Source organism: Malania oleifera, chromosome 4 (assembly GCF_029873635.1).
Source record: "Malania oleifera isolate guangnan ecotype guangnan chromosome 4, ASM2987363v1, whole genome shotgun sequence".
NCBI lineage: Eukaryota > Viridiplantae > Streptophyta > Magnoliopsida > Santalales > Ximeniaceae > Malania > Malania oleifera.
The window spans coordinates 16,377,213-16,399,855 of NC_080420.1; the positions used below are offsets into that span (position 1 = coordinate 16,377,213).

At 35.9% G+C, this 22,643-nt stretch overlaps 1 protein-coding gene across 1 annotated transcript in view; it reads left to right on the plus strand.

Moving 5' to 3' along the window:
- The window catches only part of LOC131154068 (sphingosine kinase 1-like), a 40,223-nt gene that overhangs the window by 14,366 nt on the left and 3,214 nt on the right, over positions 1-22,643 (plus strand). The window contains exons 5-8 of the mRNA XM_058106568.1: positions 15,284-15,370; positions 15,466-15,543; positions 15,664-15,734; positions 17,548-17,844. Of these exons, the coding sequence (XP_057962551.1) occupies positions 15,284-15,370; positions 15,466-15,543; positions 15,664-15,734; positions 17,548-17,844 (533 nt within the window). The remainder of the gene's footprint in view (positions 1-15,283; positions 15,371-15,465; positions 15,544-15,663; positions 15,735-17,547; positions 17,845-22,643) is intronic.

Consider the following 22,643-nt stretch of genomic DNA (forward strand, 5'->3'; position numbering starts at 1 on the left):
TGTATGTGGGACTATAGTTTTATGGCGTGGTCTATATTACACCTCACTTTTTGTATAAAATCCTTAAGTACCCGTACCGGTTCCCTTACAGTTTAAAGTGTATTTGCATCACATTTCTACATCAAATGTGCATGATTGATGGCCAATAAAAAGTCACCAAGTTTATGCTGTTTTTATTTATTTTCCCTATCATGATGGGGCATTGCCTATGAATAATTCTAGGTGATCATATTATACTCTTAAGATTTAGAAATTAAAATTTGCTTTTGTTTGAAGAATCTGGATATCTTAGGAATTTTAGTTGATTTGAGGATTTTTCTGGTTATTTTACTTATTTTGAGTTTATTTTGGTATTTTAATTAGTCTGTGATTATTTTATAATTCTGATTAGTTTATCCTTAGGGTTTTCTTAGTTACGGATGCATATAGGCTTATGGATATGACATATTGATTTGGATTAATTGAATTGCTGAAATGCTCACATATCATGTCAAACTCTCTCTCTCTCTCTCTGCCCTCCATATGTCTAACTCTATGTCTCTCTATCTACATCTCTTTTTCTCTGATGTCTGCTTCTTTCATCTTCCTCTGCTTCTTCTTTGATTTCTCTTTCCGTTCTCCTCTCATCTCTGGTTGTTCTTTTTTCTCTTCTACTTTCTCTCTCTAATTTGTCTATTTTCTAGGTGTGAAAGCAGCCTCTTGCAAAAAAGGCAAGCTGTGTACTATAGATCCATTGTGGTCCCCCTTTCCTTGGATCTTATGTATGCGGGAGCTTTGTGCAATGTGCTGTCCTACATCAAATAGGTATTAGAGCACACACAGCTCTAGCCAGAAATCCCTCAGTTGCCACCACATCCACTATAATAATCCCTCATTACTGCCCCTAGCCATCCCTAGCCATCCCTTCTACTCTTCAATACAAAGTTCAAGCCTCCGAAAAAGGGGAAAAAAATGAAAAAAGAGAAAAGAAATGGACATTGTTGCTATGACAGGGAAGACATCAGTAGAGTAGAACAAAACAAATGAAAAGAGAGAGGAATTTCATTACTGCTTCAAAGGGGAGACTGTAGTACACAGAAGCAGGAAAAGAGAGAAAAAATTGATGCTATTTGTCTGAAATCCAAAGATATATTCTGCAACCAATAAAAAGAAAAAAGAAAAAGAAAAACAGTAAAGTGTGCTACTGCTGCTGCTACTTCAAAGTTCTCGCCATAAAAGGAGGTTCATTACTTTGAACACTCTTCATCACAGCCCTTATCAGGATATCTTCTTTTTAAAACCATGACTCACCGAGGACTACAATAACATTTCCCAAAATTGAACTCTTCTGTTGTCACTTTAAGACCTATGATCAGTCCCTTTCCCTCATTGTAGTTTCAGAAATGTAACCATTAATCCATTGCAACAACCAACTGCCTAGCCTCTTCATCACAGCCTTAAGCCTTTGATTGCTGGTCAGTTTGAAGAAAAGCAAATCACAAGTCTGTTTGGGAGAGAGTGATTCTCTGCATGAAAGAAGACCCCAATAAGTGTCTCTAGTCGAATCATTTATCCATATCCAATAATTCAAGACAAGATTTTGATCAGAGAGGAGCAATTGAATACTAGTGCACACAAGAGAGGTATTTTCACTTCAGTTGTGAGATTTGGATTGTGTTGAAGGGAAATTGAGTGTGTTCATGATGATTAAAGGATGTGGTCTAAGATTTTGAAGAAAACTGAAGATAATACTTTGTGAGAAATTGATCATTTACTGCGATTTTTTCAGAATTCAGAAGAGAAATTGTATTTCCTGCCAGCATATTTTCAGGTGACCACTGCAGTATTTTGTGGTTTTATCTATGAAAGCTACAATTTTGCTGCAAGGAACTGAGTGGATTTAAGAGAAACTGCAGAAAAAGATGACCTATATTTGAAAGCATGCTTGTGGGCTCTTGGTAAAGCTACATGGACCTTGTGTTATGTGCTTGTATTCCTTTGAGAGTTAATTTGATGTTTCTTATCTAATTGGTAATCTTGGGAACTTGTTCTAAGTCCATATTTTTGTGCGTTCCACATTTTTACCCATGAATATAAAAGGGAAACTATTGCCTTGATTCTTGCATTGATGATCCTTAAAGACCTATCCTTTATTGTTTATTTATTTCAAGAAAAAGATAGGTCAATTTGGCATATTTTGGCTATCAAGTAGTTGGCAATCTTCAACAAGTGACTAAATCCAGATGTCCCTTTGATTTTGATGGTTGTTTAGGCCCTGCATATTTTCCTAAATTGGCTAGTCGACATGGAGAGCTACTTGATTGGTATGGATTTTCTGACTGAAAACACTTCCACTTTGCTAAATCAAGATGTAGTGGATGGGCAAAAGAATATTTGCAAAAGATGTCCCATAGGGCATTTTGGAGGACCACTTGGTCTAAAATGAAAAAATATTTTTACAAGATTAACATATCCTGAGTTCTTATTAAAGACAACTAGTTGACTAGCTGTATAACATTCATAAATGTGTGAAATTACCATTTCACCCTAGATTATAAAATTGAGCAACATTGAATTTTTATGATTACAATTATGAATTAATTATTATCCTATGTTTGCATTCTTGCACCACGAGGTCAAAATTGGCAGCATGTATCTGTTGCTTGGTTGGCTCGAATTAGGGTTCATTAAAGGGAATCTAGACTCCTTAGTCCTTAACCTTTTCCTTGGCTGCTCAAGCATCTGCAATGTGACATTTATGACACGTGTTCTCTTTCCATCCTCTCACACTTGACCATGTGTCATCACTATTGGCCCCACATATTATCACTTTCTTATTGGTTGAGATGCGACATGGGATTCTCTTATTGGAGGATGACATCTCACACTCACTTGCTTACCCCTATAAATATCCCTAATCATTCTTCACTAGGGATCTTTATGACATTGAAGCAGTCAAGCTCTCTCTCTCTCTCTCTCTCTCTCTCTCTCTAACCCTTTGGATTCCCCTAGTTCCGGAATCCCTTTAGCCATTAAAAGCCCTTCACCAGTCTCTTTCCATGATTGAGCTCCTTGGTAATAACTTAGTTCTCCTCTCTAGGCCCTTTTTGGAACATCCAATACAAACGTACAACACAAACTCTCCTCCCATTTGATGATTTTTCTGAACTTGTGATTTTATGTTGTAGGGATGGAGCACAAAATTGTCTTTGTGTTAAAGAAAATGGTTGAGAAATTAAAAGGCAAATTCCTTGGTAAGTACCCAAAGACTCCTATTACTTTCGTTGAAATTTATCACATGGCTTGGAAGTTAAGAATCCAATTTTCCACTCGCAAGAACATCATCTCTCATGGTAGGGAGTTTCATTAGCATAGAGCAAGTTTAAGTGGTCAAGAGGGATGGGACTTAACATGTCGAAAATAAGTACACCATTGTTTCATGTCCTCCCTGAATTTGCGCAACTATGTGTCACAATTACATTAACGATTTTTATGTTGTTAGTGTACAATTTCTTGACATTTGAATGGACTTGTGTCATGAGTCCTCTCCCCTTTTCTCTTTACCATTGTAGTTGATGGGTTGAGCAGGATGATTGAGGGAGAAGTTGATAGAGGGCTGGTGGAGGGGATTAAGGTTGAGAATGAGGAGTGTATCATTTCGTATCTCCAATTCGTAGATGATATTGTTCTCTTACTTATAAATAACATAGGTTGCTTCTCTAATTTGCTAACTAACCTTAAGGGGTTTAGGAAAGTTTCTAGCTTGAAGATTAACTTTTCTAAGAGCGGTTTGGTGGGTCTTGGCATTAATGTTGACCCTTTTGTTAGGTTTGTGCGTTGTGCGGTTTTGAATTGGATGATTATCTATTTAGGTGTTCCCTTAGTAATCCTAATGCTGATTCTTTCTAGGATTCTGTTTTTGAGAGAGTGGCTAGGAGACTGGATGGGTGGAAAGGCGCGTTCTTCACCTCAGGGCGTTGGATTACTCTTATCCATGCGTGTCTATCTTCCATTCCATTGTATTATCCCTTTTTAGAATTCCTGTGAGAGTGGTGTACAAGCTTGAGAAATTAATGTGGGTTTTCTTGTGGTTGAGTTGGGGTGCAAGTCAAAGAGATCACCTGTTAGGTTGGGAGACTTTGTGTTGGTCTAAATGGGAGGGAGATTTGGGCTTGGTAATTTGGTGTTCCGAAACATTTCCTTGGTGGGGAAATGGTTATGATGCTTTATTTAGAATCTAATTCTCTTTGGCATAAGGTAATTCTCAGTAAATTTGGTCTACTATAGAATGGGCGGGATTCTAAAGTTGGGGTTAATATTACTCATGCGAGTCCTTGGAAGTTTATGTCTCAGATTTATGATTATTTCTTTCCAAAAATCTAGTACTTGGTGGGTCATGAGGAGTTAATTCGTTTTTGGGAGGACCTTTGGATTGGGGAGATGCTGTTGTTGGCTATTGCTTTTTCCTGTCTTTATCGAGTCTATTCTTCATTATACTCCTATTTTTGACTTTTTTCTTTTGCAAAGGGATAGTCTCTCTGGGAATTTCCATTTCAAGAGAAATCTCAACGATAGAGAGATTGATGAGTTGGCTCTTTAAACCAGTTTGCTTGATTCGTTTCACATTCATTTGGGGAATGATAAAGGGTTTGGAGTTTAGATCCTTTTAGATTATGATGATCTTCTGGTGTAATTTTTTGTTATTGTTGTAAAGGGAGGATTTCTTATGCTCCCTTTCTTTTCTTTGCCTCTTTTTCTTTTGATGTACATTCTTCTTTCTTCTAATGAATTTCTTTGTTTATAAAAAAAAATGAGTTCTCTTATGAAGATGAGTCCCTAGACTTGTCTTTAATGACCCTTGACAAGATTGATGGTTCCCCTAGGCTAGATACACATATTGGCTTGTCATTAGATTTAGTTGTTGAGACTTGCAATGAATTTCAAGATGAATTGCTAACCATAGGGACTAAAAATGCTTACTAATGGTTGAATTTCCGAACCACAATTTCTCACTTTTCACCCATAGAATAAACCATGTTGTCTGCCCTAGATTCTCTTATAGATTCCTGTGTTATTAACCCTGTTGCTGTGGATGCATATTTACTTGATTCACCATTAGGTTTGGAAATTAAAATTAATTTTTCGTTCAGAGAAAGTTTGCTATATTGGAAGACATTGGAGCCTTCTATATGTGGAGTCGAGTTATCAAATCAGCTAGTGCTTCACAAGTTCAAGTGTCATCAATTTTGTCACATGGATGTTTGGAGCTTTCAATTTCTGAGTCTTTAGGTCAAGGATCTCTTTGCTACTTTTGTTACCCTTGGTGTATTCCCAAGAGGGCGGGTGAATTGGGTATTTAAAAATTTATCTCCTAGGTCAAATTAACCAGCAGCAGTATTACACAAACCTAGGGTCTTTCTATGTAATCATAAACCTTATCAACACATGTACAACATATAATGAATTAAACGTAAAACATACATGTGCAGAAAATGAAAGTGCGGAAAATAAATTGCGGAATATAAATCACACGCATGATATGTTATTGGGGTTCGGCCAATACTGCCTATGTCCCCGCCTCTAGCTCGCAAGTCCGAGGATTCCACTAATGCTCACTTAACAGGTGGAGTGGCACCGGTTACAACCAGGTCAATTCAAGGGATTGACCTCAACCAACATGCCTTATCAGGATGGCGCACCTAGCTTTCCTAACCGGGTCTAAGCCAGTCTGGGACTATTCAATAGGGCTAGTCTCCCTCTTCAGGCCCGTGCCTAGAATACAATAGATTAAAACTTTACGTACAGATAAACGCTTCTTACATAAGTTGATATGTACTACTACGCACAATATAATCAATGCACCTCAATGATGTATGAACTATAAGTTTGGTGCTCTACGTGTGCAATCAACACAATATTATGGATAATCTCAAAATGCACAAGAGTGTATAAACAAGGTTTTCTTTGAAACATAATATAAAATATCTCAATGCAAGCTTAGGGTTTCAAAGATGCCAATCAGAGTATTCAAAGAACCTCAAAAATATTTTCTCAAATGTTTGAAATCTAGTTTTGTAAAATATTTTTGTACACAAAAGAATAAGCCCAAATGAGTATTGCAATGATAATGCAAACTCACTTAGCTATATGATTTTTCCCAACCAAAGATTTATCAAATGAAATTGGGGGAAAAATTTAGCTCAACCTTAAATATGAAAATCAAATGTGTAATATAAAAGTGAGGGTTTTTAGCACAATATAACAAGCAATAAATACTCATAAGGTAAGATTTCTCAAAGGAATGAAGGTGTTTGAGTGTTATGGACTTAGTAGGTGAAAATAGGATTTGGAATTTTTCAGAGAATTTTGGTTTAATCCTATTTGCTAATCTTCCCTTAATTTTGCAAATGTAGAGATATATATAGGCAAAGGCAAAATTATGACTGTTGGGGACACCAAGAGTATTATTAAATTTGTTCTAAAAATCATTAAGAAAATTAACCTTGTTTACTTAATTTTAATTTCGGTAAATATGAATTTAACCCGAGAGATTCGGGTGCCCAACCCAAGGTTCGGTCGCCCGAACAGACTCAACCAAAAATGTGCTTTTTCGAAGTTCGGGTGCTTGAGCCTGGGATCGGTTAGCTGAACAAAAGATAGAATGTTTCTGTTCGCGGTTCGGGTGCCCGAAGCTAAGTTCGGTAGCCCGAACTTGCCAATTCGGTCGCCCGAGGATTCGGTTGCCTGTGGACGATGTGGTTAAATATGTTCGGTCGCCCGAATTTAAGTCAACATGTTGAATTGTCCATGGTTCGGTCGCCCGAAGTGTTTTAAACGCAATGGGTTTGGTTGCTTGAACACTCTCAACATTTTCAATTAAGTTCAATTTTTACTTCAATTAATTTCCTTGATATTATAAGTGATATTGGGGATTGTTTATGCATTTAATTAGGGACCTAAGGTCTTTCTATCCTACTGGAAAAATCCGGTGTCAATCAAACTTCGGTCGACCGAAGGGTGTTCCCTAAGGTCTCTCTAAGGTCTTGAGCTTATAAGTTCCTACATGCATGCAATGCAGATTATTACAGACCTTTGCTCTATGTTACTATTACAGACCCGAATAAGGTTATAATATAAAGTACAATAATGAGAAAACTTCAGGGTCTTTATTTTCTTCAAGTCTTCATGTGCCATCAACTGATTTCGCCAATATGAATCTGCACATAAAAATACCAAGAGTATTTGTCATTATCAAAACTGGGAATGACTCATAAGGTCAACATTCTCCCCCTTTTTGATGATGACAAATACACTATACAAAAAGTGGGTATAGCCTTGAAAGGCTCCCCCTGGCAATATGCATAATGTTAAAGATTTGTCAATGCAAACATTTGTCAATTTTTCAAGTACCCAATTTTTGCCTCTTCTCCCCCTTTTGGCAACCGCAAAAAAGGTTATAAATATAAAACATGTAAGCAAGACATTTGAGTATGAATCATTTAAATACACGATAAGATTGGGAAAATTTTTAGAAATTTCGGCAGCATGCTGTTTGAAAATAGAGCATTTTCCCAAAAATACCTGTATAGAAATGACCTGATTGAGTTTTAAATTTACAATATATCCACAACAATCAACTCAAACAGTTCAGTAGTCTCAAAACATAAATATAACTATCAACATGCAAGAGATATGATAGTTATGCATTTCATATCACAAACAAATTTATAGAGTATGAAACAATGACAGGTTTAACAATTAAGCACACAAACTCTATAACTAGTCATTTAAAGATTTAAATGACATGAAAATAGAATTAGACCAAAATTATCCACAAACCATAGCAATTTAAATTATATCATAAGACCCGTGGAAGATATGAGTTTAAAACACATGACATATGATAACAGATAGAAGGTTTGAGCATAAAACAGCCTAACTAGTTCGCATGCATTTTCATATGAAGTTACTGAACCAGTTATGCAATTTTAAAATCATATATGTATATAATGATAATAAGGCAAGAGAGAAAATTTAGTTTTGAAATTAGTTCTCGCCATGAAGTATTACAATAAATATATATGTATATAATAATAAATATATCCCCCTTTGATATTTGCAAAGAGTACTGGGGTGCTTGCTAAAAACAAATTTAAGGATCATGCAAGCAAGCAACAAATTTTCTGGTATGTCCATTAAGTACATACTAAAATATAACCCAAAAATCACAATCACAATGATCCTAAAGATGTCAAACAATTTAAAGCAAGGATCATATGGCAAATCAAGTGATTGTGGTAACAGCAACATATTTCAAATTTATGATTTGCTATAAAAAATATTTAAGCACATGCCACACTATATTTAAAACATATCTAAGCTAGACATGTTGGAGAGCCTAAAAAGATGGAAATTTAATTTCAAAGACTCCCCCTGTTGATTTGAATTCATGCTTAGATACAATAAGTTGCTTATACTGGATAGAGAATTATTTTATTATGCCTAGTAGTATAAGCCATCATTTGGAAACTTCTAAACCAACCATACTAATTATTAATTAACTATATTTATCCCTATCAGTATAGTTGTCCCGATAGATTATGGATGCATCAAAGAATATATATTAAGGCATGCTATGTAGTTTATGACCCAAGAACATTCCATATCAAATCATAGAATTTCAAGTGCAAGATATAATGTTCAGGGATTTTCAGAAGAGCCTCGATATTTCAAAAAGTGAGGTGATGCATGTAAGTCATTTATACGCTTTCTATAGGGATGGAGTTGAGTTCCCTTAATCAGTGGATGATTATGTGAGGATGAAGTTTAATATTCAATTAGTTTTCACTCATCCTTTCAAAAAATATTTTAACGTTAATTTTATTATAATCATCTTTAACACAAGATTTTGGTTTGGGAAAAATCCTTTCGAAATTTCGGCAGCATGCCGTCTGTAAATCTGACATTTTCCAAATTTTCATTCACCAAAATTTGATAGGTTCAAGCAATCAATTCAAAATAATTCAGTTTGAGCATGTGAGAACCTATGTCCACTATCAACATGCAATACACAACATACTGATGCACTTGGCGTTCCATACAAGCATGCAAGTAAATAAGTTTCTGCAACAGCCTTGCAGATGTCGTTCCATGCAATCTAGTATTATCAAACAGTATATTCAATAACAGTTCACAATAGTAGATAATCACAAATCACTACCCATCAAGATATAATATGAACAATAAATAACACTGGATAGTTATGAGTTTAGTGCCGTGTTGCATTTCATAAAGGCATATGAAAATATAATAATGAAAGCATTCAAAAGAGTCATGAAATTTTGAAAAGAAATGCCCCCCTTGAGTATGCACTCAACTCATTTTAATGTCTTTTTCATTTCTAAGTATTTTAGCCAAGATTCTTAAGACATTCAATGGTTTAATCTTGGTGAAGAATTCTTTACGCTTATCGGACCAAAAAGTCACAATGAATATTCTTTCAATTTACAAAGCCTATATAGCCTCTTTTCTTGTGAATCTCAATTCATGAGAGGCACGGGATTGAATGACTTTCAATATTAATTACATGTGCATAGGTCACTTGAATTTTATACATTCCTCTATATTAAGACCTAGTGCAACCAACTATAGCCATTTAACACATCTCCAAGGCTATGAAGCTCTAATGGATTTGAGAGCTTGAAGGAGAAGTGAATACTCTTAAGGATTAAATCTTTTTAAGTTCAGGAGAGTATTTTGATAAGCAGGACAATATACAAAATATTTTCGTGCATGTAATTATGTCTAGGCTTGGGCAAAGAGCATCTAGGAGAGTATGAATTTTCTTGAACAATGCTCTTTGGGGAATGGAAAGTATCCTATAGATATGATCATGATTTGGTAAATAGTCCTATGGATGAGATGGTGAACTAAAGTAGAGGATTTTTATATTTTAAGCTCAAAGGGAATATTTGATTTAATTAATAAAACTTAAATCCCTTAGTGGTTGCCTCTAATCTTGATTATAGTAAGATGTCTTACAAAAGCACACTTAATATATATTAATCATTAAGATCAATAGTGCTATAAGCCTAGAGTGATGACTTGATTTTGATCAAGGCTTGCTTAATCTTATGATCCTTAGTATGACAATAGTGTATAGTGAATACATGTACTAAGATTTGGAATTTTAAGCATAGACCACTCCTTAGCCTTTTAGTCATCACTACCCCCTAAACCTAAACCTAGGATCTAAGGATGGATTAAATGATTATATAATATTAATTTAGATCCATTTTCAAAGGTCCTACGGGGTTTGCTTTGCTGATTATCCATTTCATTTTTTTTTCTAAGCCTCTGGCACTTCTGAGTAAACAGGTAAACCATACGTGCCACATAGTTTTACAAAATAAATAGGTATTGAATATACATAAAAAATTGTGCTTATTTATTTAGTTTTTGCTTAACGAGGCATGATAATAAGTTTTGTACAATAAACCCTTTTTGAAGAGATTTTTCTTTTTAAGACCTGAGGATTTATCATCTCCCATTTCTCCCTTCTTGCAGATTATTTTCAATATCTTTTCAATCTTTTTCTTTTCAAGAATAGCATGATAATTTTTTAATTCGTCTAATTGCATTGCTATCCTTTTATTCTCACTTTTCAGAAATGATTTCTGCTTAGATAACTTAACTAAAAATTTATTCATTTTCAATAAAGTCTTTTCTTGTTTTTCATACGATAGCATGCTTTCCTTATTTTCAGCACATGATTCATCAAAAGAATTAACACAATAATTTTCACATGAATCATTGCATACAACAACAACGGTCTTTTCACAAGGAATACCAGATGATTCATCATACAATATATCGTAATATTTTTCACGAGAATCATCGCATGCATCACTAACAGAATTATCAGGATATACAACAGATGATTCAGCATTTGACATAACATAGTATTCAACACAAGAATCATCAATCGAGTTAGAGTGAGAATCATATACCTCATCGCTGATTACTAGTTCATGATTTACCTCCTTTTCCTGAGTCTCTCCATATTTATTTTCTAGCTCATCCCAGATTTCTTTTGCACTAGAACATGCCATAATCTCAAGCAGAATATTAGACTCTAAAGCACAGTATAATAAATCCATGGCATATGAATTCGTATGCATAAAATTAGTATCATTTTTTATTAGCATACAAATTCCCTTATCAATCACTTGTCAGGCCCTCCAATTCATAGATTTTACAAATATGCTCATTCTAATTTCCAGTGGGTGTAGTTTACACCACAAAACAATGGAGGACTAGAAGGTGACTGTCCCTCACCGAATGGGGATACACCAATGTGAGCCATCTTGATCTTTTAGAAAAAATGTTTAAGTCAATGTTACAAGACTCTGATACCAATTGTTAGCCTTGGTGTATTCCCAAGAGGGAAGTGAATTGGGTATTTAAAAATTTATCTCCTAGGTCAAATTAACCAGCAGCAGTATTACACAAACTTAGGGTTTTTCTATATAATCATAAACCCAATAAACACATGTACAACATATAATGAATTAAATGTAAAACATACATGTGCTGAAAATGAAAGTGCGGAAAATAAATTGCGGAAATATAAATCACACGCACGATATGTTATCCGGGTTCGGCCAATACTGCCTATGTCCCCGCCTCTAGCTCGTAAGCCCGAAGATTCCACTAATGCTCACTTAACGGGTGGAGCGGCACCGGTTACAATTAGGTCAATTCAAGGGGCTGACCTCAACCAACATGCCTTACCATAATGGCGCACTTAGCTTTCCTAATTGGGTCTAAGCCAGTCTGGAACTATTCAATAGGGTTAGTCTCCCTCTTCAGGCCCGTGTCTGGAATACAACAGATTAAAATTTTACGTACAAACAAACGCTTCTTACATAAGTTGATATGTACCACTACGCACAATATAATCAATGCACCTCAATGATGTATGAACTATAAGCTCGGTGCTCTACGTGTGCAGTCAACATTCAATATTATGGATAATCTCAAATATGCACAAGAGTGTATAAACAAGATTTTCTTTGAAACACAATATAAAATATCTCAATGCAAGCTTAGGGTTTCAAAGATGCCAATCAGAGTATTCAAATAATCTCAAAAATATTTTCTCAAATGTATCTAGCACAAGAGTTGTTTGAAATCTAGCTTTGTAAAATATTTTTGCACACAAAAAAATAAGCCCAAATGAGTATTGCAATGATAATGCAAACTCACTTAGCTATATAATTTTTCCCAACCAAAGATTTATCAAATGAAATCGGGGAAAAAATCTAGCTCAACCCTAAATATGAAAATCAAAAGTGTAATATACAAGTGAGGGTTTCTAGCACAATATAACAAGCAATAAACACTCACAAGGTAAGATTTCTCAAAGGAATGAAGGTGTTTTGAGTGTTATGGACTTAGTAGGAGAAAATAGGATTTGGAATTTTTCAGAGAATTTTGGGTTAATCCTATTTGCTAATCTTCCCTTAATTTTGCAAATGTAGAGATATATATAGGCAAAGGCAAAATTATGACTGTTGGGGACACAAAGGGTATTATCAAATTTGTTCTAAAAACCATTAAGAAAATTAACCCTGTTTGTTTAATTTTAACCCCGGTAAAGATTAATTTAACCCGAGAGATTCGGGTGCCCGACCCAAGGTTCGGTCGCCCGAACAGACTCGACCAAAAAAATGCTTTTTCAAAGTTTGGGTGCCCGAGTTTGGGATCGATTAGCTGAACAAAAGATAGAATGTTTCTGTCCGCGGTTCGGGTGCCCGAAGCTAAGTTCGGTAGCCCAAACTTGCCAATTCGGTCGCTCGAGGCATATTCGAACGTAACGTTCGGGCGCCCGGGTTGGTGAAAAGGTGTTAGGTCAGGGATTCGGTTGCTCGTGGATGATGCGGTTAGATATGTTCGGTCGCCTAAATCTAAGTCAACATGTTGACTTGTCCACAGTTCGGTCGCCCGAAGCGTTTTAAATGCAATGGGTTCGGTCGCCTGAACACTCTCAACATTTTCCATTAAGTTCAATTTTTGCTTCAATTAATTTCCCTGATATTTTAAGTGATATTGGAGATTGTTTGTGCATTTGATTAGGGACCTAAGGTCTTTCTATCCTATCGGAAAAATCCGGCGTCAATCGAATTTCGGTCGACTAAAGGGTTTTCCCTAAGGTCTCTCTAAGGTCTTGAACTTATAAGTTCCTACATGCTTGTAATGCAGATTATTACAGACCTTTGCCCTATGTTACTATTACAAATCCGAATAAGGCAATAATATAAAGTACAATAATGAGAAAACTTCAGGGTTTTTGTTTTTTTCAAGTCTTCATGTGCCATCAGCTGATTTCGCCAATATGAACTTGCACACAAACTTGGAAAACATTAAATACCAAGAGTATTTGTCATTATCAAAACTGGGAATGACCCATAAGGTCAACATCTTTTGTGATTGAGGATGTGATACAGTTCATGCCAGTTCTTCATTTTGTTGCTTGGTTGAAGTTGTTCTAGATTCATGACTTATTGCTACTACACTATTCCAAAACTTGAGGTGGCTATTTCTCTAACAAGGGGAGTTGAATGGGGTGATCACATTACGGTCAACGTTTTAGAAATTAGAGATTTACTTTTTTTTCTCGCAACTCTGGATATCTCAGAAACTTTTGTAGATATATAGTCTGTTTTGTTGGAGAGAAGAGAAGAAATTTGCAAGAGAGAAGAGAAGAGTGGAGAAAAGAAACTGGTCTCTCCACTTTGGTTAGTTTAATAAGAGGGACAGCAGAGAGAAACATTGCGAAAGAAGTCAAAAGTCAAGCATCATCTACATGAATGCTCCTCATAGGACCATTTTAAAAACTTTTCTAAGGATATTTTAGTCTTTTTGTTTCTCTCAACTTCTTTTCCATTTGGGAGAGGGAAAAAAGTGGCTCTTTTTTGACTTTTTATTTCTCTCCACTTGTTTTCTTTTCTCCACTAATGGGAACCCAACAAGAGACATAAAGAGAAACCTATTTCTTTTCTTTTCTCTTCTCTTCACTTTTATCCAACCAAACTGGCCATTAGGATTTTTTTTTGGGAATATGTTTTTAGTTATTTTGTGTTTATTTTGATGAGGGCGGGCCTTAGATCAACGGTAAGGTTGCTCTATGACCAATTTGTTGGTCACTGGTTTGAGTCCAAGGAAATTGTTTCTATATAAAAAATAGGGCTAAATCTGCGTATACTGTGACGACCCTCCCCCTACCTTCACAAAGTGGGGTTCCTTGTGGCTTGGGGATGCCTTTTTTTGTGTTTATTTTGATATCTTGATTTGTTTGGGGTAGTTTCATAATTTCTACGATCTTTATCCTTATGGTTTTCTTAGTTGCATATGTATGGAATTGAATTGCCTAAGCTCTTATCTCAGACCAAAGTCTCTCTCTTTCTCTCCCCTTACTTGGTTCTGATCCTATCTTTCTCTCTCATGCCTATTTCCTTCTATTTCTTCCTCATCTTCATTGCTCTCTTTTTGTTCTCGTTTTTCTCTTCCTATTTTCTCTCTCTATTCCGTCTATTTCACCATATCTTCTTTCTCTTTGGCTGTCCTACATCCCCCCTTTTTTTCTTGTCCTTTGATCAAAGTGGCTACTCTGATTTTTTGGGTACGGAAGAAAATTTTATTGAAGTTTTTCCATTGATTTGGACCCCAGTATGAAATATTTTTGCATGCAGGTATTGGGAATGGCATGATAAAATCTATTTTGGATTCCGTTGGTTATCCCTGTACAGCGTCTAATGAAACTCTTGCCGACAAAGCGGGGATCCTTGTGTCTTGGGGACGCCTGCTTTTGTGTTTATTTTGATATCTTGATTTGTTTGGGTTTGTTTCATAATTTCTACGATCTTTATCCTTATGGTTTTCTTAGTTGCATATGTATGGAATATTGACTTGGATTTAATTGAATTGCCTAAGCTCTTATCTCAGACCACAGTCTCTCTCTCTCTCCTCCCCTGGTTCTGATCCTATCTTTCTCTCTCATGCCTGCTTTCTTCTTCTTCTTCCTCATCTTCACTGCTCTGTTTTTGTTCTCATTTCTTCTCTCCCTATTTTCTCTCTCTAATCTGTCTTTTTATCTTCTCTTTCTCTTTGGCTGTCCTACACCCCCCCTTTTTTCCTTGTCCTTTGATCAAAGTGGCTACTCTGATTTTTTGAATACTGAAGAAAATTTTATTGAAGTTTTTCCATTGATTTATATCCCAATATAAAATATTTTTGCATGCAGGTACTGGGAATGGCATGATAAAATCTCTTTTGGATTCCGTTGGTTATCCCTGTATGGCGTCTAATGCAACTCTTGCCGTAATTCGAGGTTTTAAATATTTTTTGTTAGTATTATGAATTTGAAAAAAAATTTAACTGCTGCTTTGTATATCTGATACTTAATTGATGCTTAAATATCAACAGGTCATAAACGTTCGCTAGATGTTGCTACCATCTCACAAGAGGAGATAAAATATTTTAGTGTTTTGATGCTTGCATGGGGTACACTCAAAAAGATATTCCTGGTTTTTAATTGAATAAATTGTTTATTTTTTTCTATAATGAGAACTGTGTTGGGTTCTAACTCTTATCATTGAATTTTTTTTTTTTAATGTATGCTAGGTCTGGTGGCAGATATTGACATTGAGTCTGAGAAGTACAGGTGGATGGGAAGTGCTCGTCTAGATTTCTATGTATGTTCTACTAAATTAGTTCATTTTCCATGGGGTACACTCAAAATATGATCCACAAATGGATGGATTTGTAGAGTATAATTATACGAAAGTATTGGTAGTGTCTACATAAAATTATTTTGTTTCAGAAATTATTCGCATCATTTAAATTTCTCTTTATTTCTGAAGTTTCTTATTTTGTATATATACCTACTAGAGCTGGAATTATGTTCCATCTTTTTTGTCATGAGCCACCATATGATATAAAATATTAGCTTATATGAACTAGTAGCTACACAATATAACTGTTGGAAACTTTCTGCTGGTACATGGAATCATCTCTTGACTTTAAAATCTCCTTTAGTTGTGCTTGTTTTATTTATTATAATACATTCAGACTTGAACGGTAAATCCATAAAATGCTGAAATTATCATGTAAGCAATTACTTTAGATGTTTCCACATTGGTATGGTCAAGAATCCCATCATGGCTGCATTTCATCGGTTTATGATTCGCATCGCTCACAAAGAGCCTGTGAAAACAACTACACCACCAAAAATAAGCCTTAAGTCCCACTATGTGGAATCGGCTATATGAATCCTTTTCCACCAATTCATGCGATCGAGGCATTTTCTTCGACTAACTTAAGAATGATTAAATCCTTCTGCACTACTTCATTCCAAGTTATTCTAGGTCTACCCCTTCCTCTTCTAATACCATTAACAATGACTAGCTCGCTCCTCCTCACCAATGGACTACTTGGTCTGCGTTTCAAATGCTCAAACCATCTAAGCTGCCTCTCTCTTATCTTTTCTTCTACTTTGAAAATATGTTCATTTAATTTGTTCTTAATGTTACACCACTCATCCACCACAAAGAGCCTGTGGAAAACAAAACAAATTTCAGGAAGAAAACTCTAGAAACTTCAAAAGACGAGATAAAATATTGAATATATATTTTTTTTCTTGCTGAAAGGATATGAAATTTTACTGGTTCAAACCTGTTGTGAATTTGAGGAATTTGTTTTCAGTAGCCAGGAAAACAGGAGCAGCAGTCCTGGGGGAGAAAAGTTGTGCAAGAGAGAGAGTGAGAGAAAATATAGTCAGCATTGAAGAGTGGCTCTCCCAGACCAGCTTTGTTCCTTAATATATATTCGGAGGGAAAAAATATGCCTGAAATGTGGACAAATAGTACGAATACAGCCCTATACTAAAACCAATGCTGCTATAACAAGACTTTATTGAAACCGGTTAGGTTGCATCAAAGAGCAAATGCACTATTGAATAAACTAAAGTACTATTCTATGAAGAAAACTAAGTTCCAGAAAAAAATTACATGCTATTGAAGTAGGACAAGTAACTATGTTTATAATGTTGGATTTGGTACTAATCTCATGCAACTTTATATTTTTTTTCCATTAGAATTTCAGATGTAACATTTGTTACTCTTATTCTGCATTGTGTTAGAGATCTTGTCATCGTTGTTGTTAGAAATGCATCAAGAACAAGATGTTTATTTTTGCACCATGGAATTTTTTTCCCTCTTTCCCTGATGCTGTATTATGTCCAATCTACTATTAACTTGTTATTATCGTTGTTGGTAGAAATGCATCAAGAGCTAGATGTTTATTTTTTGCACCATGCAATTATTTTCCCTCTTTCCCTGATGCTGTATTATGTCCAATCTACTAGCAACTTGGTATTATCGTTGTTGGTAGAAATGCATCAAGAACTAGATGTTTGTCTTTTGCACCATGGAATTTTTCCCCTCTTTCCCTGGTGCTGTATTATGTCCAATCTACAATAAACTTACTTGGCCATTTCAATTTATCCAGGGTCTTCAGCGCATGTTATTTCTGAGAAAATATAATGGATGTATTTCTTTTATTCCTGCACCTGGATTCGAAAAATTTGGCAATCCTTGCGATAAAAAAGATCAAGTCATTTACAAGCTCAATATCTGCGATCCAAGTCAAGGGGATCCTTTTAAATGTCAACGACGTGGATACATGGGACCTCATAATCACTTGGAGAATATGGAGTGGAGAACTATTAGTGGACCATTTATCTCAATTTGGCTCCATAATGTACCTTGGGGGAGTGAAGACTCCATGGCAGCACCTGATGCTAAGGTTTGTTTACTCTCTAGTAGTTTTTAGAATCTTTGAGCTCCTTTTTTTTTGGAAGCATTTCTATAGACTTTGCAATGTGGAGCTGAATGTCAATGGGAAGAATCAATCAACACCCAGCTAGTTAATCATATGTATGTCCACATTTCATGCAAAAATGTGAATCAGCTCAGCCCTTACCAATGAAGCTTTAAATTCAAAGAACTCAAGGAGCCGTATTTCTTATGGCTTGGATTAGCTATGGTGGGTTTAATGATTGAACCTTTAATTATCTCGGTATCTCACCTTTAATCAAAGGTCGCCATATTTGTTTATCAAGGCTTGTTCACCTGTTTTTGACACTTACTGGTAATGGTATTACACCTAATTCTGTAGTTCGAAGGTTCAGGTTCATAGTTATATCCAAATATAATGGTCATAGATTCAATTCCGGGAAAGTGTATCCAAATATAAAGGTAAAGCTATTGTATTTCATGGATCCCCCAAACCCCAATATGGGGTGCGTGCACTTGGTGTTGCATTTGGTTCACTTGTTGTGGATGGTGATCAGAATGACTTAGTGTGAATATCATGCTGGATTACTACTTCATTTAAAAGCTTAAGCTGTTAGGTTGTGGGCCAAAAATATATCTCAAAAGCTTTATCACTCCCCCATGCATGCAGCCCAATAGCACATGGAGAGATAGACATGTGATAAATTACATCCATTACAGGGAATATAATAATTTTTAATCACCACACAAGAAACTATAATGGATGTATTTCTTTTATTCCTGCACCTGGATTCGAAAAATTTGGCAATCCTTGCGATAAAAAGGATCAAGTCATTGACAAGCTCAATATCTGCGATCTAAGTCAAGGGGATCCTTTTAAATGTCAACGACGTGGATACATGGGACCTCATAATCACTTGGAGAATATGGAGTGGAGAACTATTAGTGGACCATTTATCTCAATTTGGCTCCATAATGTACCTTGGGGGAGTGAAGACTCCATGGCAGCACTTGATGCTAAGGTTTGTTTACTTTCTAGTAGTTTTTGGAATCTTTGAGCTCCTTTTTTTTTTGGAACCATTTCTATAGATTTTGCAATGTGGAGCTGAATGTCAATGGGAAGAATCAATCAACACCCAGCTAGTTAATCATATATATGTCCACATTTCATGCAAAAATGTGAATCAGCTCAGCCCTTACCAATGAAGCTTTAAATTCAAAGTACTCAAGGAGTCATATTTCTTATGGCTTGGATTAGCTATGGTGGGTTTAATGATTGAACCTTTAATCATCTCAGTATCTCACCTTTAATCAAAGGTCGCCATATTTGTTTATCAAGGCTTGTTCACCTGTTTTTGACACTTAATGGTAATGGTATTACATTTAATTCTGTAGGTCGAAGGTTCAGGTTCATAGGTATATCCAAATATAATGGTCATAGATTCAATTCCAGGAAAGTGTATCCAAATATAAAGGTAAAGCTATTGTATTTCATGGATCCCCCAAACCCCAATATGGGGTGCGTGCACTTGGTGTTGCATTTGGTTCACTTGTTGTGGATGGTGATCAGAATGACTTAGTGTGAATATCATGCTGGATTACTACTTCATTTAAAAGCTTAAGCTGTTAGGTTGTGGGCCTAAAATGTATCTCAAAAGCTTTATCACTCCCCCAGGCATGCAGCCCAATAGCACATGGAGAGATAAACATGTGATAAATTACATCCATTACAGGGAATATAGTAATTTTTAATCGCCACACAAGAAACACAGGCAACAAGGACCTCTTTGTAACTTAGCTCTGATATCATGTTAGATTACAATTGCACCTAAAAATTCAGGCTATTAGGTTGTGAGCCATCAATGTATATGGAGCTTTAACATATCAAGTCAAAAATAATATTTTTACATTGAATTTGCCCAAACCATAGTATTATTATCAATGTGGATATACACTTTGACAACAGGGTGAGTGAAATTAATCGCATTAAATCTAATGTGAAGCATGCTTTTGAAGCCAAGTTACAAGATTGCATTATAGTGGGTGCTATGATTCATTGCAATTTGCTTGGTGGTTTTGTGAAAGATGAAATTGAAAGTTTCCAAAAAAGAGTCTGGTTTTGCCTGCTTTTGAAGTTGTCTCATTTTGAGTAGATTATTCCCTTGAAAAACACAACCCTAAGAATTATGTTTACTTTTTCCTACTGTAAAGTAACTAAGATTCTTGAATATGCGTTGCTTATTTTGTGCAAATGTTATTCTCTCTCTCTGCTTTTCCCCACACTAACACGATGTTTAACATGAAGAAGAGATATCGTACTATGTTTTTGTACAAAGTATACCATGTTGAGGAAGAAAAATTTCCTTGTGCTTGTAGCAGCTCGTAGCTTTCCACCAAGATAATTTGAGAATGTTTGTTTAAAGGATGTGTCATTCTTGTGGCCATTTGAAGTTAGACTATTAAAGGTTAAAGCTGCTTCCATATTGTTTGTATTTGTATGTGGCTCCTATACTTGGTGGGAATCACAAACAAAGGAAGGAAAATATGAGATAGAGGTCTTCTTGTGCTAGAAGCAGAAGACTTGTCGACGAGTGTCTTGTGCTCGTCGACGAGTAGATACTGAGAGTCAGAAAATCTTAGAGTTAAACACTCGTCGATGATAGGATAGACTCGTCGACAAGTCCCTTGTTCTCGTCGATGAGTGCGCTTGGGCTGAGAGAAGAAATTCAAATTTTGAATTTGAATGTTGGGGTGGTTGGGTAATTGGAGGGAAACCTCCGAAAGAAAGTCTATTTATCCCTATCTGAGGGTATTGTGAGATATGAGAGAGATATTAGAGAAGTGTATTGTGTACTTTGACATTTCCATAGTGAAATTTATGTGTCATTGCTTTCGTGGATGTAGGCTTTGCCGAACCACGTAAATCTTGTTGTTGTTCTTGTTACTTATCATTTTCAAGTTGTATTTCATTTGCTTGTTGTATTTTATTCCGCTGTGCATCCTATTTATCCTTTCCATATCACAACAAATTGGTATCAGAATGATTGTTATCATGGCATCGGGATCATCTTCTGTAAGATTTGACATTGTCAAATTTGATGGAATTGGAAATTTTGGTTTATGGCAAAGGAGAGTCAAGGATATACTTGTGCAACAAGGAATGACTAAGGCTCTACTTGGCGTTCAACCAGTTGGAATGAATGAGGCAACATGGAGAGAATTGGAAGTAAAGGCCGTTTCTACGTTATGCTTGTGCTTGGCCGATGAAGTTCTCTATCATGTGATGGAGGAGGATTCTCCTGCGGCTGTGTGGCGAAAGTTAGAAAGCTGGTATATGTCTAAATCTTTGTCGAATAAACTTTTTCTTAAGCAAAAGTTGTATTGGCTTAAGGTGGTTGAGGGTTCGGATTTGAACCAACATATTAACACTTTCAATCAAATTGTGAGTGATTTGACACGTGTTGATGTAAAATTCGAGGAGGAAGACAAAACATTGATGCTATTAAATTCCCTACCTATGTTTCAAACTTATGAGAATTTGGTTACAACTCTTAGATGAGCCAAGGATAGCTTGAATTTGGAAGAGGTGACAAGTGCATTGCTTGGTTTTCATCAAAGAAAAATGATTAGCGATGAAACTTCACATGGTGAAGGACTTGTGAAAAGTAATCAAGAACATAGGAGACGTAACTCCCAAAGCAAATCTCGGTTGCAGTTCGGGAAGAAGAAGGACGTGAAATGTTTTAAGTACGGTAAAATTGGGCACATAAGACCGGAATGTTTGGAGTGGAAGAAAGGGAATTATGAAAATCAACAAGGTTCGTCAGAATCTGCAAATGTAGTGGAAGAAGATTCAGAGTGCAGTGATGGGGATGTGCTATGTATTTCATCAGGTTCGGAGTGCCTCATGGATGATTCTTGGATCCTAGATACTAGGTGCTCTTATCACATGACAGGAAATAGAAAATGGTTTGACACCTATAGGTCAGTCAATACTGGTTGTGTTTTGATGAGAAATAATATTTCATGCAAAATACTTGGTATTGGAAATGTCAAAATCAAAATGTATGATGGTGTTTAAGAACCATATGTGATGTAAGGCATGTTGAGGGTCTAGGAAAGAATGTTATTTCTTTGGGTATTTTAGACTATAATGGATTTTGTTATAAGTCTGAAAAAGGAGAAATGAAAGTGTGTGAAGGCAACTCGATAGTGATTAAAGGAGAAAAGATAGCAGGAAATATCTATGTACTGCGGGGTGTTACGATTGTAGGTGGTGCTGCAGTTGTTGAATCTGAATCAGATACCTTGTGGCATGTGCAGTTGAAGCATATGAGTGACTACATGTATTCAGATATATGGGGACCGATGATGATAGCATCAAAGGATAGACATATGTTTTTCGTTAATGTATCACGGAAGGTTGAGATGTTGTGGTTGAGGTAGAGTACCAGACCAGGAGAGAAATCCTCATGTTAGCCATTGGGAATGAGTACGCTGGTTTTGTTCAAGGAGTTTTGTGAGTAGGGCAGATCATATGCAGGGCTTGTAGGGTACTTCTTGGTGAAGTCAGTGAGTATGATGCGTTTCTCGTGTGACCGATCACCAAAGGTATCATTAGATAGGAATGTTGCAAGTGAATTGTGGGCAGATTTTGTGGTAGACTACTCAATTGTGCTTGGACGTCCACTAGTGCACTATTCTAGTGATGGAGGATCTAGGTTTGGTGTTATGTCCGGACAATACATCTTTCTGGGTTATATGAAAGGTGGGTGCAAGTTAGGTGATTCTATGGCAAACAAAGGGGTG